The 17803-nt window shown below is 40.6% G+C and overlaps 1 protein-coding gene across 1 annotated transcript in view; it reads right to left on the bottom strand.

Annotated features, from left to right (window-relative positions):
* BBS9 (Bardet-Biedl syndrome 9) overlaps nt 1–17787 on the bottom strand; it is a 285824-nt gene extending 268037 nt beyond the window's left edge. The window contains exons 1-5 of the mRNA XM_041407964.1: nt 17456–17787; nt 16250–16370; nt 13050–13200; nt 11843–11907; nt 9254–9367 (exon numbers count right to left, since the gene is read on the bottom strand). Of these exons, the coding sequence (XP_041263898.1) occupies nt 9254–9367; nt 11843–11907; nt 13050–13200; nt 16250–16361 (442 nt within the window). The 5' untranslated portion in view covers nt 16362–16370; nt 17456–17787. The remainder of the gene's footprint in view (nt 1–9253; nt 9368–11842; nt 11908–13049; nt 13201–16249; nt 16371–17455) is intronic.
* Between the last annotated feature and the right edge of the window lie 16 nt (nt 17788–17803).

Here is a 17803-nt window from a genome sequence, read left to right as displayed (position 1 = left end):
CTTTAGTAATACTAAATAATATATGGAATATTGCTTAATAAGACTTGACTATCTCTAGATTAATACCAGATTTATGCCTTAGAAATTGAACTGGAGGGACACTGCATGATAAAGAAGAATAAGAAAATAAATTCTCAACTAAAACACTACATCCAGTTCACTTGCTTCACTCCATTTATATCTTTTAAAAATGGAAAAACATGCAACTTATTTATCAGAAGCCTTCAATCAGCAGTGACTTCCAATCAGCAAAAAAAACTCCATCACTTAGGGTTTACGACCCAAGTACAACAATTACTTACGGGGACAAACTTTAGAAGACCATGCTGTTACAGGGCAAGGGTTAAAGGTTTTAATAAAAAAGGGTTGATTTAGATTAGACATAAGGAAGAACTTTTCTAACAAGGAGGATGGTAAAACACTGGAACAGGTTATGCACTAAAGTGGTGGATGCACCATCCCTAGATATATTCAGAATCAGACTGCACAGGTCTCAGAGCAACCTGGTCTAGTTGATGATGTCACTTCTCATTGCAGGGACCCACTATATCAGGTTGCTCAGGGGCCATCCAACCTAGCCTTGAAAAATCCCAGGAATGGGACACCTCTCCTCTTTTAGTACAAAACCATTCCCACTTGTCCCATTGCTATTTGCCCTTGTAAAAAGTCACACTCCCTCTTCTGTGTAAGCCCCTTTTAAATACTGTAAGGCGACAACAAGCTCTCCCTAGAGCCTTTTTCCCAGGCTGAAAAATCCCAGTTGTCTCTGTCTTTGGAGAAGAGATGTTCCATCCCTCTGATTGTTGTTGTGGACCTCCTCTGGACCTGCCCCAACAGTTCCATGTCTTCCCTGTGATAAGGACTCCAGAACTGCAAGCAGCACTACAGGTGGGGTCTCACAAGGCAGACAATCACCTCCCTCACCCTGATGTTCACACTGCTTTTGATGGAGACCAGGATACACTTGGCCTTCCAGGCTGTGAGTGCAAACTGTTGCCTCATATCCAGCTTTTCATCCATGAGAACACCCAAGTTCTTCTCCACAGGACTGTTCTCAATAAGTTCATAGCCCCATCAGTATTCATCCATCTGGGTTTGCCCAAACCCAGGTGCAGAACCTTGCACTTGGACTTGTTGAACTTTGTCAAGTTCCCATGGGCCCACTTCTCAAGATTGTCCAGGTGCCTCTGGAGGGCATCCCATCCTTCAGGTGTGTCAATCACACCACACAGCTTGGTGTCATCTGCAAACTTGCTGAGGGTGCACCCAATCCCACTGCCTAGATCATTGATGAAGACATTGAAGAGCACTGGTCCCAAGACAGAGATGCCACTTGTCACCAGCCTCCACCTGGACATAGAGCCATTGATCACAACTCTCCTGCTGCATCCATCCAGCCAGTTCCTTATCCAACAAATAGCATATCCAGCAAATCCACATCTCTCCAGTTGCGAGTTAAGGATGCCATGTAGACCCATGTCAAACACTTCAGAGAAGCCTAGGCAGATGATATGCATTCACCATCCTTTGTCAACCATTGCAGTAACTCCATCACAGAAAGCCACCAGATTAGTCAGATATGATTTGACCTTCATGAAGCCATGCCTTAACATTGCTTGCAGGATGATCTCCTCCATAATTTTCCCAGGCACAGAGGAGAGGCTCACTAGTCTGTAGTTCCTCAGATTTTCCTTTCTACTCTTATTATAAATAGGAGAGGTGTTTCCCTCTTTCTAGTTACCAGGGCTTTGCCTGACTCCTTTGATTTTTCAAATACAATGGAGAGTGGCTTTGCAAGAACATCAGGCAGTTCCCCCAGGATCCTGGGATGCATGTCACCAGGCCCCACCGACTTGTGGCTATTCAGTTTCATCAAGTAATCCCAAACCTGCTCTTTGCTTACAGCAGGAGGAACTTGGCTCTCCCAACTCCCACTAGATGTTCAGGGACTTGAGAGATGTGGGAAACGTGACTGCCAGTGAAGACTGAGGCAAAAAACTCAGTGAGTACTTCAGTCTTCTCCATATATGTTGTTACCAGTTCTCCTTTGTCATTTATTGGTCCCCTTGGCCTTTTTTTTCTGACATTGTATACTTACAGAATAGCTTTTTGTTATTTTTCACATCCCTCACCAAATCCTGTTCCATCAGTGCTTTGACACTCTTAATCCTATCCCTACACATCTGATATCACTGTACTCTGCCCAGGTCACCTGTCTTCTGTTTCCACTGGCTGCACATTTCTTTCTTCTCAGTTTGAGGACTAAATCCTTGCTCGTCCATGCCAGTGTCTGCCCTACCTTGCTTGATTTCTCACACATTGGGATTGAGAGCTTTGTGCTCTAAGTGACAGCTCTAGTCAGCTACTTTGTCCCTAAGTTTTTCAGGGCATCTCATTCACCAACTCCTTAGTTGTCTGGAAGTTCACTCTTCCAAAGCTCAGGGTCCTGACTTTGCTTCTTGCCAAGACCATGCTCCTTGAGATCACAAACTCAGCCAGGTCAGGGTTGCAACAGCCCAGGCTGCCTCCAAACTTAACCTCTCTAATGAGCTCATCATCTTAAACTAAGAGCTTGAGCCAAGTACCAGGTCATTGCTATTTGACTCATAAAGACTCAGAACATACTACAGATGTGAAAACAGAAAATACTTTCCAAGATAGTTTAAATTATCAGCAAACATCACCTCATATAATGACAGTTGAATTCTTAGCAGAGCAGTCTCTGGTGGTGTAATTGCACGATGCCATAATAGTAAAACCTGACCTTATAAAACTTATGTGATGAATGGATTTATATAAAGTAAATTTTTTCTAAAGCTGAGTACTCACCAAAAGTAAGGGTGCAACATACATCTTAAAGATATATGCCTTTTCACCTTCATTTTCTTACTAAAAAAAAAAAGACAGCTTAAGGTAGAGTACTCTCAAGTAAACCATGAAGTTTACAATATGTTCGTTGCTTAAAGGCTGTGACATTTTGCGGCTAGGTTAAGAGTTCACTTGGTTGAAAACCAGGGTTCAGCACTACTGACTCATGATTCTAACATTAATCATCTTTTCTAAAATGACCCATATGCTAGAATTGGAGCACTGGATGACAAACTCAAATTATAGCTCTAAGACCATGAGGAAGAATTCAGAAATATGAAAAGGAGACATGCATTCTAAACAACAGAGGCAGTGTCTTAAAGTTCAACTTTTCAAAGTCTAAGCTAACAATACTAGGTTTTTTTAATATAAAATCAATAGCTGATCTTTATATGTCCTTCCTTGATAGTTTCTTGTTTTCATTTTAGCACCAGTGTTCAGAGACAGCAAGGAACAAACATATAGCTAAAGCAGCAAAGAGATGCAAAGATCTGCATTATAATCCTTTGCCACAGATTTTAAAGTTCTAAGTCACAACCAACTCTGCCTACACTGTGCTTGACTTCTACATTTTTATCTTTGTAGGTGTTTTCCATTTACTATTTTTAAACATTTCCATTAGCTTTGTTTAGAATTCTAGCTAAACTTATAAGGGATTTCATAGTTATTTCTCACAGCCCTGAGCCTGTAACAGTTCTGCTAAAAGAAAGAATAAATTTCATTTCACCTTTTTGCCAACGGTCTACAACCACCAGAATACATTTTGTTTCGATCAATAAGACTCTTAGCTATTGAGGTTTTCAGAAAGTGCTTTTGTGCTTTCTATACCTCACTAAGTGTTGCAGTAAATACACCTGTAGAATCAGTTCCAGAATAAATGCAGCTTTAGAAATGCTAACCAGTAAGTGTTGTAAGAGGACCATCTAGTGGTGACAATCACAACTCACACTCTGCTATTTTTAAGAAAAATGCACAGTTAATCTATGCAAGCCACTGGTCAACTTCTCAGTCTTTGGGTTTTTTATTCTACAGCTTTAATAGTTTCTTTAATTTAGGTTTCAACTTTCTATGATGAGAATAAATGAGTTTGTTGTTTCTTCATCTGTTCTTCATCTGTTATGAGAACATCTGCCTCAATTCTTCCACACGTGAAAATTGCACATAGATCAAATAATTAATGTGAAGACACCAGCAAGAATGAAATTTAGAAACAAGGCTACAAAATAGGTTTCTTTACTTCATAATACTCCCCACAGAGAAATCACTAACAGCTTTTTTCTTAATACAAGAAACAAAAAAATGAACAGTTGAGAAGTGACAGTCATACATGGTAGGTTTTACATCTCCATCAGATTTCAACCAAAGAGATGTGCTGTCAAATAGACCAAAATATTACAAGGGTCTAAGCTTGCCATAAACTAGCAGGGACAGAACAACAAAAACTTACACTGAAGAAAGCTGAATGAGAATGCAATACACATCTAGCAGTGTTTGTTTCTGTATTTTGAACACGTGAAACAACTCGAGACATTAAAATCATCAAATCATAGAACAGTTTGGGTTGGAAGGGTTCTTTAAAGGTCATCTAGTCCAAACCTGCCCCATAATGAGGAGCGACATCTTCAAGATGTTGCTCAGAACCCCATCCAATCTGACCTGAAGTGTTTTACACCTTCATTGTAAAAAATCTTCCTCCTTATATCTAATCTAAATCGTTCCTCTTGTAGGATGAAGCCTTTGTCCTCAGCTTTCCCTTAGGCTCCCTTTAAGTGTCCACATTAAGGTCTCCCTGAATTATTCTTCTCCATCTGGGTTTGCCCAGACCCAGGTGCAGAACCTTGCACTTGGACTTGTTGAACTTTGTCAAGTTCCCATGGGCCCACTTCTCAAGATTGTCCAGGTGCCTCTGGATGGCATCCCATCCTTCAGGTGTGTCAATCACACCACACAGCTTGGTGTCACCTGCAAACTTGCTGAGTGTGCACTCAATCCCACTGCCTAGATCATTGATGAAGATATTGAAGAGCACTGGTCCTACTACAGATGCCTACAGAACACCACTTGTCATTCTGTACTTCTATAGGATGGTGAAGGGTCTGGAGAGGAAGACTTACAAGGAGCAACTGAGGTCACTTGATTTGTTCAGCCTAGAGAAGAGGAAACTGAGAGGAGATATCATTGTGGTCTTCAACATCCTCCTGAGGGGAAGTAAAGGAGCAGGTCTTTCAATCTTGTGAAAAAGATCTTTCACTCTTGTGACCAGTGACAGGACTTGAGGAAATGACAAGGTGAGTCAGATTTTAGGTTGGATACCAGGAAAGTTTTTCACACAAAGGGTGGTTGAGCAGGCTCCCCAGGGAAGAGGTCACACATCACCAAGACTGAGTTCAAGAAGCACATGGTGTGATTCTTGGGGTGTCCTGCAGAGGGTCATGAATTGGACTGGATGATCCTGATGGATCCCTTCAAACTGGGGATTTTCTATGAGTCTCTAGATGCAACCATACAACTAATTCATCATCCAGTGAACAGCCCACCCATGAAAACCATCTCTCCCCAGTTTAAAGAGATGGTTGTTGTGGGAGAGTGTGTCAATGGCTTTACAGAAGTCCAGATAGATAACATTCATAATCCTTACCTTATTCACTGATGTAGTCACTCCATGGCTCTCTACCACGAGACCACTAGTTGATCTGTCAGGACTTGCCCTTAGTGAAGCCATGCTGACTATCAAGAGTCACATCCTTGTTCTCCATATGCCTTAGCACAGCTTCTAGGAAGTTCTGTTCCATGACATTTCCAGGCACACAGCCGAGGCTGACAGGTCACTACTTCCTGGGGGGGTCCTTTCCAGCCCTTTTAAAATGCATTCCATATTTCTCTTTTTCCAGTAACCCTGGACTTCATCTGCTACCATGACTTTTCAAGAACCATGGAGTGTAGACTGGCAACTACATCAGACAATTCCCAGGACTCCCAGATGCCTCTCAGTCAAGTCTCGTAGACTTAGGTTCCTCAGGTGGTCACAAAACCAATCTTTGCTTGCAGTGGAAGAGACTTTGTTCCCCCACTACCGCCCAGAAGACAGATTACAAGTGAATTCTGAGGCAGAAAAGTTGATGAGTTCCTCAGCCTTCCACTCATCCACTCTTACCAGTTTGCCAGTGTTGCTTCCTTTGACCTTCCTTTGGCTAATGTACCTGTAGAAACCCTTCTTGTTGCTCTTTGCTCCGCTCACCAAGTTCATGTCCAGCTGTACCTTGGCTTTTCTGACCCCATCCCTACTCAACCAGACAGCATCCCTATCTTCTTCTCAGGTTACCTCTCCCTGTCTCCACTAGCTATGCATTTCCTTCTTGCCCTTTAGTTTGACCAGCAGGTCTCAACTCAGACATGTCCATCTCTTGCCTTCCTTTTCCAATTTCTCACATCTGGGGATCCTGATCTCTTGCATGCTATGGAAGGCATCCTCGAAGATCTGCCAATTTCTGACTCCTTGTCCCTGAGCTACAGTTTCAAATGGGGTCCAAGTAACTCCTTGAAGAGTGGGAAGTTTGCTTGCCTAAAGTTCATGGTCCTGACTTTACTTTTCACCTGTCCTATACCACTCAGGACTGCAAACTCAATCTTCTTTCTCTTTTGTCAGTGTTAAATCCTACGGCTGAGTAGAATGCACTGCTTTACCACTGAAGGTACAGGATTAAGAGCTCCATAAGAAGAAAAAAGCATAACCCTCAGCAAGAGAAATCTGAGCAAGACTGAGCAACTTCATAGATAAAGTTCTCTGTGTCAACTGCTACAGCATTCTTTGCTTACTCAGATGAAAAATCATGTTCCTGGGGAACTGACATTCACCCTCCTCTCCAACACTCCCACGGCATGCTGTCCCTGTACACATGCTTTCCTCCTTCTGTTCAACTGCTATTCTCCTACATCTGCTTCATTAGTTCTGTGAACATGACCTGTGAAGGGCCTCTTTCACTCTCACATTGTTTCAAACATGCTTGAGTATAGCAGTAAGACACATATGAGTCACAGTAGTAACAGACAGCAAGAAATGCAAAACCTCTCCCTATATTTTCTTCCAGACTGTGGTGCAGAAGGCAGACTGTTAGCAAAGCAAGCTCATTGCTGCAGGCTTAGAGCACCACCATGAATTAACCTCTACTGAAGGCAAGAGACATTGTTAGTAGATTCCTGAAAAGAATTCCAGAGAAGCCTGTGGAAGGCTGATGGAAAAAAAAATAAAATGTTTATTTACTTACAGACTCTCAGTGGCACACCAGAACATCTGCAAAACACAGATACACATTGATAGCATGGCAGGCTAGACCAGGACAGGCATTTGTTTACTAAAATTAACAGCACTTGCTGTCCTTTCTGCTTCACTCTGTCTGGTCTTGTGAGATGGAAATAAAAGCACAATACTGTCCTTCATAAGCCTCAAGGACAGAACAAGATATTAAAGATGATACTTAAAAAAAAACCTGAAATAGATTCACTGCAAAAGGCTTGGGGCGAGATTGAAAGTATTTCCTTGATAAGAAATCTAATCAGATAGTCTGGGAAAGCCACATAAAAAGAATATTCAGACCAGGATATCTACCAAAAAAAAGAATATTCCTTCATTTCCCAAAAAGAACTTTTCCCAGTGTCCATTTTGACAATTTCTCTGATGCTTCAACACATGCCTTACTAGCCTCCTATCAGGTAACAGCATTCACTATAATTTTCCTAGAATTTGGTCTTAAACAGAAAACATCTTGATCTTACAATATGAATATTAATTATTCATTACATAACATAAACATCTGCCTTCTTCGTTTATTTATGACTTGAGATCATTCTTTGTCCGACAGCAATAAACACACATATGTGAACTAGAACATGGTGAAGAAAAAAGGAAAAGGTAATTAGCACAACATGCTAACACACAAAACTCAAAACTTTACAGAACTTACCAGAGTTCCTTCTGCTGTTCTTGCTGCTTTGTCAGGACTGGCCCTCATTTTGGCCATCCTAGGTGTTGAAAAGTGTTTGGCTTGCTGAGTAGGTTCTAGGGTAAACATTACCTCCTGTCTCCCTAGCCTGAAAAGACACCTTCTCCATCAGATTACTTGCTTCCACCACAGCTCATGAGACAGGTCTGGCATCAAGATTGAGCTGGTGATCAGACCTCCACTTAGGCTTCCATGGTAAACAAACATGCATGTAAAATATCCAGAGAATTTCTTCTGCAGAACTATATGGTGGTACATGTTTACTTGTTTTATTATTTCTGAACTGTTCTAGACACTCACAACACTTAGTTTACTATCCCCTATACATTTGTCACCGTAACTCCATTGTAGAATGTCAGAGAACATAATTCCTTCTTCTCAGATTTAGGAACCTCTGTATTGTCTTTCTGCTTTTAACAGGAATATGACCATACCATATATATCCTAATTTCTCAAGATACTCATAGCCCTTACACCTTCTTACCCACACGAGCTGACCATTTTCCTAAGGTAGCTGTAGGAAATTAGTAGGTGAAAATCTCTTCAATCAGTAAAGATTTTGGGCAGCCCAGGGGCAAGCCTGAGTTAAGGGTAAGGCATTGTAGCATTATAACTGGAAGGTTATTACAGACTCAGAACTGAGGGACTGTCTACATACATTTGCCATATTGATGCAGGAGACTTTCTGCCTCAGAAAGTGACTTATCACTCTGCCAACAGTTTAGTGACACCACTTTTGTTCATGACTGCCATCCCCCCAAATATTTTTGGGCAATTTTTACTTCTGAAGAAAAGGAGATGTTATGCAAAGCCAATCTAAATGCTTCCAAATCAGAACACAAAAACAAGTTCACAGGTCCATAAGTGCAAAAAATACTGATATCTATTAAACTCATTCAAATCTACACACACACCATAAATTATTGTCCACTGTTCTGTTTTCCTAATCTAAGTTTAAGTAGTTTTTTAGAAGTCTGCATTACATATCTTTCAAGACACTTGATACCTTAGCTTCAGCAAAAGAAGATGTGAACTTTTTAACTTGTCCAGGATAAGCAAGCGCAGAAAAGTAAAACAGAATTAAAGCACCGAAGAAAACAATTATTTTTAGATGCTGAAGTACTTTACAAGGGAAGAGCCAGGAATTTTGTCACTTTTTTTAAAATCAATATTATCCTTGTAAAGTCATATACAGTTCAAAATGTGAGAAAACAACTATTTGCATTTAATAGTCTTCACTCATTTCAACTTGAGTTATTTTCAATATGCATCAGATAAAAAGTACCATCATGAATAGAAAGATGTTTTCCTCTAGACAACAGCATCATGCTGCATTTCAAAATTCAGTTAAATAACCAATTATAAAGAATATACAAGGAGCTTACCTTTTACACCACCAAATGGGCCATAAGTCATATTACAAGCAGTTCTCTGAAGATTATGCTCATACATCAGTTTAATCTGATACTGGTTCCCATGCTCCACATTCCCTTGAGTTCCTACCAAAAAAAAAAAAAAAAAAAAAAAAAAAAAAAAAAAAAACAAAGGGGAAATATTTATTAATTTGATACACACAGTGGAAGAAGTAAAGGAGTACCAGTGTAAACAATCTGAAAAAAATGTAACTTAATTTCTAGTGATTTTTGAGATATGTAGGCTAAAACTGCTGCTTTATGGAAAAAAAAAAAAACAAAAAAACAAAAAAACACCAAGCTACAAAATTCCTAAAAGTCAGAACAAGAAATAAGGTCTCATTATACTATACATGGTATAGAGACCTCACAAAAGGCTGAGATTTTATTACTTAAATGTATTTTTCATGTTGGACACACCTCTAAGATCAGAAAAAAAAGCTTTGAATCCCCCTCTTCAAAGGGGAGCTCTTATGACTCTCTAGCTATTTGGTAAATATACTGTATCTAACAACCAGCTTCAGCTGCAACAGTCTTTGTCTTCAATTAAGCTGTAGCTGGTCATTAACTACAATTTGACAAAGCTGTGTTTAGGGCACACTTATCACTTGCCTTTACTTTGCCTGACATCGAATGGAATGATCAGCAATGCAAAAATAAAAGACAAACATATGGTAATGAAAATAATTTTGTGATATACATCACATTCTCTGAAAAGGTCTGCATGAATTTTAACTTCCTGACTCCTTCAAGGAACTAACAGAAAATAAAAATCTTTCTAAAGAAACTGAAGTACCTCTTTCAAGAATCAAGTTTTTTCCTGAACCCCATGAAGAAAGTAAAGTTCATTACATAAACTAATACTTAAGGACTAATATTAGCAAACAAAAAAAGGTAAATCAAATCCTTTGAGAACAGTCACATCAGTTGGGAAAAAGGTGCTTTGCACTAAATCCTACCACAGCTTTAATTATACAAATGTTATTCCAACAACTTAAACAACATTCTATGAAAGATTTGTAGTTTATGCTAACCTTCTAGGCAATTTCTCCAAACAAATCAAACACAGTTTTAAACAATCACCCCTAAAGCAGGCCCACGTTAGGGAAAAGACTGGAATAGACATGAGGGGAAAAGCCCTGCTGAGTAGTAACTAGATAATCAGCAACACTTCAGGGTAAACAAGTTAGAAAGTAGTCAGTCTGTGTATATTGACTTACAATATCAAGGCCATACTTTAGTCACCCCTGAAGGATGCTTTCATTTGTCAAAAGAAGCAGCATAGTGATTTTTAGTATGAATAACAGATAAGGTAGCATGTATAAAGGAAGTAAAGATTCCACTTTATGGAAGTGTCATTCGCCTTAAAAGCATAAAGAAGTAATAATAGTTATTTCTCAAAGGAGCTTGTTTGAGAGTACCCATTCAGATGACAGAAATTCCCATTAAACCATGAATGCTTACAGATTAGTATGAAAGGTCTGTTAAAAGATAGCAAAATTTTACCTTTATTATTACTTAACTGCTTAAGCCATGTAGACCAAACAGCAAATTATAACTACTAAAGACTTCTAGACTTAATGTCATATGCTCTTAATGCAAATTTTAAAATAAATTGTTTTAATAAAAATTGTACTGGTACTGGTAGGCCACAATCTTGAGGCATAAACACTATTACAGCAAAGAGAAAGCATGAAAACTGCAGCACTTCTCTAAGAATCCCTCCTCAGCAAAGACCACTTTCACAGGTGTCACCAGATAGGCAAAGAGAGCACATTTTTGCAAACTGACTACAAGGCTGTAAATAGGAAACAAGCTGCTCCTACAAGAAAACTGTGCTCTTGTAATGAAAGGAATCACGGAGTGTGTCCCTGCATGGAGAAAATTAACAACACCATGCTGTCTATTGAATTTTGAAGATGGGTGTACCATTAATAGATCTCTTAAATCTGTGCTTTTCTCAGAACACATAGAAGAAAAAAAATCAAAGCACACAATATGTATTTCATTACTAGGCTCTTCACATACAGAGAGAATACATCATATAGAATTGCCAGCTAAAGACAGTAGAAGAAAGAGGATTTAAGACAAAACACAGTGGTTTCACCTTCTTACCAGTATTAACCTTCTGTCTTCTCATGGGCTACCTTACCAATACTCTGGCTTTCTAAAAAATTATCTGGACTTCTGAGTTCAGAAAGAATAATAATTGCTTCTTTTTAAAGAGCTAAGTAGGTTGGCATTATCAAACTATTTTGCCATGAGCATGTTGAACAGTAACACCACTTCATAAAACCATAATGAGAACTAGGTGCTCACAATCACTGCTAGCCATAGACCATCACACACATCACAGCATCTCAGGCATGGAGAACATCAGCAAACCTCTGCTAAACCTAATTACTACTGTCTCCTCTTCTTATGTGGGCTTGAGTGAAAGAACATGACTGCAGATCTTCAGTGATAACGAGCAAATACTGTATATACCAAGTTTAACATTAACCTAATCCAAGCTTTAGAATACACTTAAAATCACTGGAAAGCTTGGATCTGTAAACTAACCTGAAACAGCATACACAGAGAGTTTTCGGCAATGCAACACAGCCAGATGAAGTCCTTCAGTGCCACTGTAAAGAAGAGTATAAAAACCACTATTTTCAGATAAATTCAAATAGAATTCATACAGGATAAAGTTCAAGAAACATGTTGAAATTGCTCTCATGTGTAGGCCAAATGCAAAGGTTTAGGTGTTAGATGCTAGCATAAAAACTCAGAAGTACTGATCTTCCTAAATTCATGCTGAAGTGTTTGGAGTTAATTTCAAAATCAAAATAAATCCTTTAAGAATATTTTGAGATTCAAATATGAAGAACAACCCAACTATGTTCCCAGTTGAGTTTGAAACTCATTTGAAATATGATGCTGTTAATCCTTCATGAAGGGATGATATGCAGATCATCCCTCCAAACAAGCATTATTCAGCAATATCAGACACTACTATTTTTTCAAATCCACTTTTGTACTAGCTGCACGGAACCTTCAAACCTTCACATTCCTCTTCCTCCAAACACAAATAGTACTTCTAGTAAAGTACTTGAAATGTTTTAGCTCATTTCACAGAATAAGACATTATCATTCCTGCAAAGGGTCACTCCATGAGCACTTGACTCTTTGATCTCAGAGCACAAATATTTTCTATGTACAGGTTTTACTTTCATTTTTTAAATGAAGTTCATGCTACAGTATTAGATGTTCATTGCAAAATTAAAATTAATCATTCAAGAACCAATTTCTAAAATTAAGTTCTCTTAATTAGATTCTCTTACAGCCAATTAACTATAGGGTGTTTTCCTTAGACACAGTATCTCTCCTCTACCTGGCCACTTGTTTCCACTAAATTCATTGGAATTAAGGATCTTCTATCCTCTATCAAACAGGAAAAAATTGAGCAGTTTACATCCTAGACAATAACAAGTTAGTCAAGTATTCTTAAAACCTTAAAAGATAACTTTAAATGTGAAGTTTTTACTGTTCTACATATTTCTAAAAAATTGTATAACTATCTGGAAGATTATCCTGTATATACACCTTAAGTAAAAATTCTCTAATATGAAGATGCTTCAAGAAGCAGATCAAATGCATATTATAGGAGTCATAGATGTGATTAATAGTTGTCCATCTAGAAACTGAAAACTCACCCTGCAAAACAAAGGAAGAAAAGCACATCTAAGATTTAAATAAACAGCACCATAGCCTGCTATTTACTTACGAAACAAACTTTCCCACTTCCACCTGCAATATTGGTTCTTGCAACTGCACTTCCAAGAGCAAGTCTTCAGGCTGTACTTCATCTCCAGGTTTCACAGGATGTGGATTAAAGATTCGGAGATATCCGTTATAACTGCCCACAATGATTTTATCTAAAAAACAAAGACAAACAAAAACAGCACATAGGATACTACACAATACAATAGCATGCACACGTGGAATTCAATATGCTGCAGAGTGTTTCAAATAATACCCTAAAAAGACAGAATGTTGACATTATTCAATTAATGTTCATTATGTTCTGTCTTCTAGTTTAACTTTAGCAATTACATTTTTTGCAGATACGTGAATATCTGTCAGCACCAGTGATGGCAGCAATGGAGATAAGTGTTTATGTGTAAGAATCAGGGAAAAGGCCAGTGAGGCAGATGTAATGGTTGGAGTCTGTTACAGACCACCCAAAAAGGATAAAGAGGCAACAAAATATTCTATAAGTAGCTTGAAGAAGTCTCACAATCACCAGCCCTTGCTCTCGTGAAGGACTTCAAGTTACCAGATGTCTGCTGAAAATATAACACAGCAGAGAGGAACTGTCTAGGAGATTCTTGAAGTGTATGAAAGATAATTGCCTTACACAACTGGTGAAGGAGCCAAGTAGGGAAGGTGCCCCACTGGATTTGCTGTTTGTGAACAGAGAAGGATTTTTAGGTGATATGATGGTTGGAGGCTGTAATGGGCACAACAATCACAAAATTTTATATTCGATTCTTAGAGAAGAAAGGAGGGGGAAGAGCAGACCTACTGTCATGGACTTCCTGAGGGCAGATTTTCACCCATTTAGGAGACTGGTTGACAGAGTCCCTTGGAAGGCAGTCCGGAAGGGCAAAGGGGCCCAGGAAGGCTGAACATTTGTAACAAAGGAAGTCTAAAATGGTACAGAACCAGGCCATCCCCATGTGCCAAAAAACAAGTTTGCAGGGAAGAATACCATCCTGGCTGCACAAGCTTTGGCTGGAACTCAGGAAAAAGGGGAGATATGACCTTTGGAAGAAAGGGCAGCTGAATCAGGGGGGCTGAATCAGCTGAATCGTAAGGTTATGCAGGAAGAAAATTACAAGGGCCAAAATCCAACTAGGACTTAAAAGACTATTATCCAACTAGGACATAAAACACTAAATATGTTTCTATCAATATATCAGCAACAAAAGGATGGCCAAGGAGAATCTCTATTTTTTTTTTATTGGATATGGGGGGAAATATAGTGACAAAGGATGAGGAAAAGGCTGAGGTACTTAGTACTGCCTTTGGCTAAGTCTTCAATAGAGCAACAGTTATTCTCTGGGTACCCAGCCCCTGAGCTGGAAGACAGGAACAGGGAGCAGAATGAGGCCCCCATAATGCAAGGGGATATGGTCAGCATTCTGCTTCATCACTTAGACACGAACACAAGTCTATGGGGCCAGACGGGATCCACCCAGGAACACTGAGTGTGGAAGTGCTCACCAAGCCACTCTCCATCATTTATCATCAGTCCTGCTGACCAGGGAGCTCCCAGCTGACTGGAAGCTAGCAAATGTCATGCCCATCTGCACAAAGGGTCAGAAGCAGGATCCAGGGAACTATAGGCCAGTCAGCCTGACCTTGGTACCAGGGAAAGTCATGGAGCATATCATCTTTAGTGCCATCATACAGCTTGTATGGGATAACCAGGAGATCAAACCCAGCCACCAAGAGTTTATGAAGTGCTCCTGATCTCCTTCTATGACAAGGTGACCATCTTAATGGAAAAGGGACAGATTTTTGTATGTTGTTTACCTCGACTTTAGTAAACCTTTGACAGCATTTCCCACAGCATTCTTCTGGAGAAACTGGATAATCACAGCTTAGACAGGTATATTGCTTACTGGGTAGAAAAGTGGCTGGATGGCTGAGCCCAGAGAGTGGTGGTAAATAGAGTTACATCCAGCTGGTGACTGGTCACAAGTGACACTCCCCAGTACTGGCACCAGTCCTGTTTATTATCTTTATCAACAGCCTGGATGAAGGGATCAAGTGCCCCCTCAGTAAGTTTGCTGATGACACCATGTTGGGTGGGAGGGTTATCTGCTAGAGGGTAGGATGGCTCTGTGGCATAATCTGGACAGGCTGGAACAATGGGGCAAGGCTAATTGTATGAGGTGCAACAAGGCCAAGTGCCAGGTCATTCACTTCATTCACAACAACCCCATGCAACACAACAGTGGGGAGTGGGGAAAAGTGGCTGGAAAGTTACCCAACACAAAAGTACCTAGGGTGATGGTTGACAGGAGCTGGAGCATGAGCCAGCATGTGCCCAGGTGGCCAAGAAGGCCAATGGCATCCTGGCTTCTATCAGAAAGTGTGTGGCCAGAGAAGTATTGACCCCCTGTATTCAGCATTGGTGAGGTTGCACCTCAAATACTGTATTCAGTTTTGGGCCCCTCACTACAAGGAAGTCACGGAGGTGGTGGAGCACGGCCAGAGAAGGGCAACAAAGCCAGTGAAGGGCTTAGAGATGCAGCAGGGGCTGTGAAACCTAGATGGAATATTAGGAAATACTTCACCTAAAGGGTTGTGAAGCATTGGAAGAGACTTTCAAGGGAAGTGGCTGAATCACTGCCCCTGGTGGTATTTAAAAGATGGGCAAAAACAAAGTTCCGAGGTGAGCATGATATCATAAAGACACCAAGAATTTATTAATTTTTAAAAATACACAAAACCTCTCCCTGACAGCACAGACTATTTCACATTATTAATGACTACACAAAAACGCAGGGTTTCCTTCAGCAAAGTCACTTCCTTCCCAGATCAAAAGAGTAAATTCTTGACTTTTTAGCTCTCACCTTCCTTTTTTCTCCCCTTAGGCTTTCAGAAGTCACAATGTGTTTGCTCCCATGACTAACTGAAAATTCTTTATTTTAATAATATCTACCATTGAGGGAATAAGACATGAGAGAAGTTACTAGTGAACACAAGCAAGAATTAACATATTTAGCAGCATACAAATATAAAAAGATAGAGAGCACTCAATTTGTCTTCTTGAGCCTACAAGGACACATTAAAGATAGCAGACCTAAAACTAACTAGCCAACTAGCCTGGCTAACAAGCTTACAGCATGCATTGGTCAAAGCAAACCTACAGCTGTGTGGCTTAAAAGCCAGCAATTTTAAGTCTGAATTTACCTTGTCCACTGCCACTATTATCAACATCAGCAACACACAGACAGCCTTGGTCAAATTCTTCCTTTTCTCCAAGTATGGTGGACCACCAGTCTCTAGCTTTAAACAAGGACATTCTTCTTTACTGAAAAGGAAACAAACCATTGTTAAAGTTTATACTAGTACATGCAATTGTTTATACAAAAATCTTTTTCTTTGTTAGCAACAGGTTTCCTTAAGTATATTACACCTCTCTGTTTCACATTGCCCTAGTGCAAGCTAAATAAATGTTAATTCCAGGTGTCTGGAGTTTCTGGTTATACAGCTCAGAAAACAACCTCAGGAATCTTACAGTCATTAGCTGAATTAGATGTGACAGATGCTGCTAGATATATAAAGAAAATGCAACAAAATAACAGACTTTTTAAAACTGTTAAATGCCTTCTGTTGCAAGCACTAAATAATGAAAAGTTTTCAAAGTCACAGAACTGAGTTCTCTTCTCTTCTCTCACCAAGGAGTACAAGCAAAAAGGAAAAAGAAAAAAAAACATTCTGATGCAAGTCTTCTGCAAGAGAAATTATTTTTAGACAAGTAAATGGAGACATAAACAGACGATATCAAAACTTCCACCGCATAATCGCCTTGAAGATGCTCCAGTGACACGACTAAAGAACTCGGTCATACAGGGCACAAATCAGCTTTTCTGTTCCCTACCTGATGTTATTTTAAGAAGGGGGAGGGAAGGAGCGAGGAGACTAATCCCTTTGCGGGCAGCTTGACAATAACATTATCCTAGCTCAAAACTCACAGCTCCGTGCCTATGAACCGGGACACAGCCGATCCCACAGCCCGCACAGGAGGCGAGGGGCTGCCGTGCACCCGCTGCTCCAAGCGGGAACAAGGGCAAAATGGGATTCGGAAGAAACACAGCCTGCAAGCCTTTCCTCTCTAAAGGAAACCAAGTCCGACAAACAAAAACACGTATTTTCCAGCTTTTTCACCGTCGCTATGCCCGCTAGGCAACCTGCTGCCGCCGAGTGCGGGCTGGCACGGCACAGCACAGCCCTCACACGCGCCTCTCACTCCCTCCTGCCCTCCCTCACAGAGTCCCTGAGCAGCACACACAGCACCTACACCGAGCCTGGGACACGGACATTGACACACACACACATACGGACACACATCCCCGTGGAGCCAGAGAAGGGAGACTGAGCCCGGCGGGGGCTTACTTGGGTGGGAGGCGACAGCTCCCTGGCACGGCGCAGTCCGAGCCGCCCCGGGACGGCAGCCCCGCTTCCTCACAGGAGCTCCTCACTCAGTCGCGGCCCGAGGCGAGGCACAGAGCAGCAGGGCTACAGGCGCATTCCCACCGCAGCCGCCATCTCCAGCATCCTCCGCTCCCCACCGCCGGCACCAACAGCTCACCGCCCCACGCCCCGCCCAGGGGAGAGCTTGGGAAATGTAGTTTGGGAAGCGGCGCCATGGGCCGTTGGGCTCTCGCACTTCCTCCTCCACTTGGGGGAGAAGAGCAAAGAAGAGAAACATTTCTTTTGCATTTTCTTAGAGGAGGAAAATAA

Source organism: Onychostruthus taczanowskii, unplaced genomic scaffold (genome assembly GCF_017590055.1).
Source record: "Onychostruthus taczanowskii isolate IOZ18803 unplaced genomic scaffold, ASM1759005v1 scaffold28, whole genome shotgun sequence".
Lineage (NCBI taxonomy): Eukaryota > Metazoa > Chordata > Aves > Passeriformes > Passeridae > Onychostruthus > Onychostruthus taczanowskii.
The sequence above is the reverse complement of the archived record's forward strand: the minus strand, read 5'-3'. Positions and strand labels throughout refer to the sequence as shown.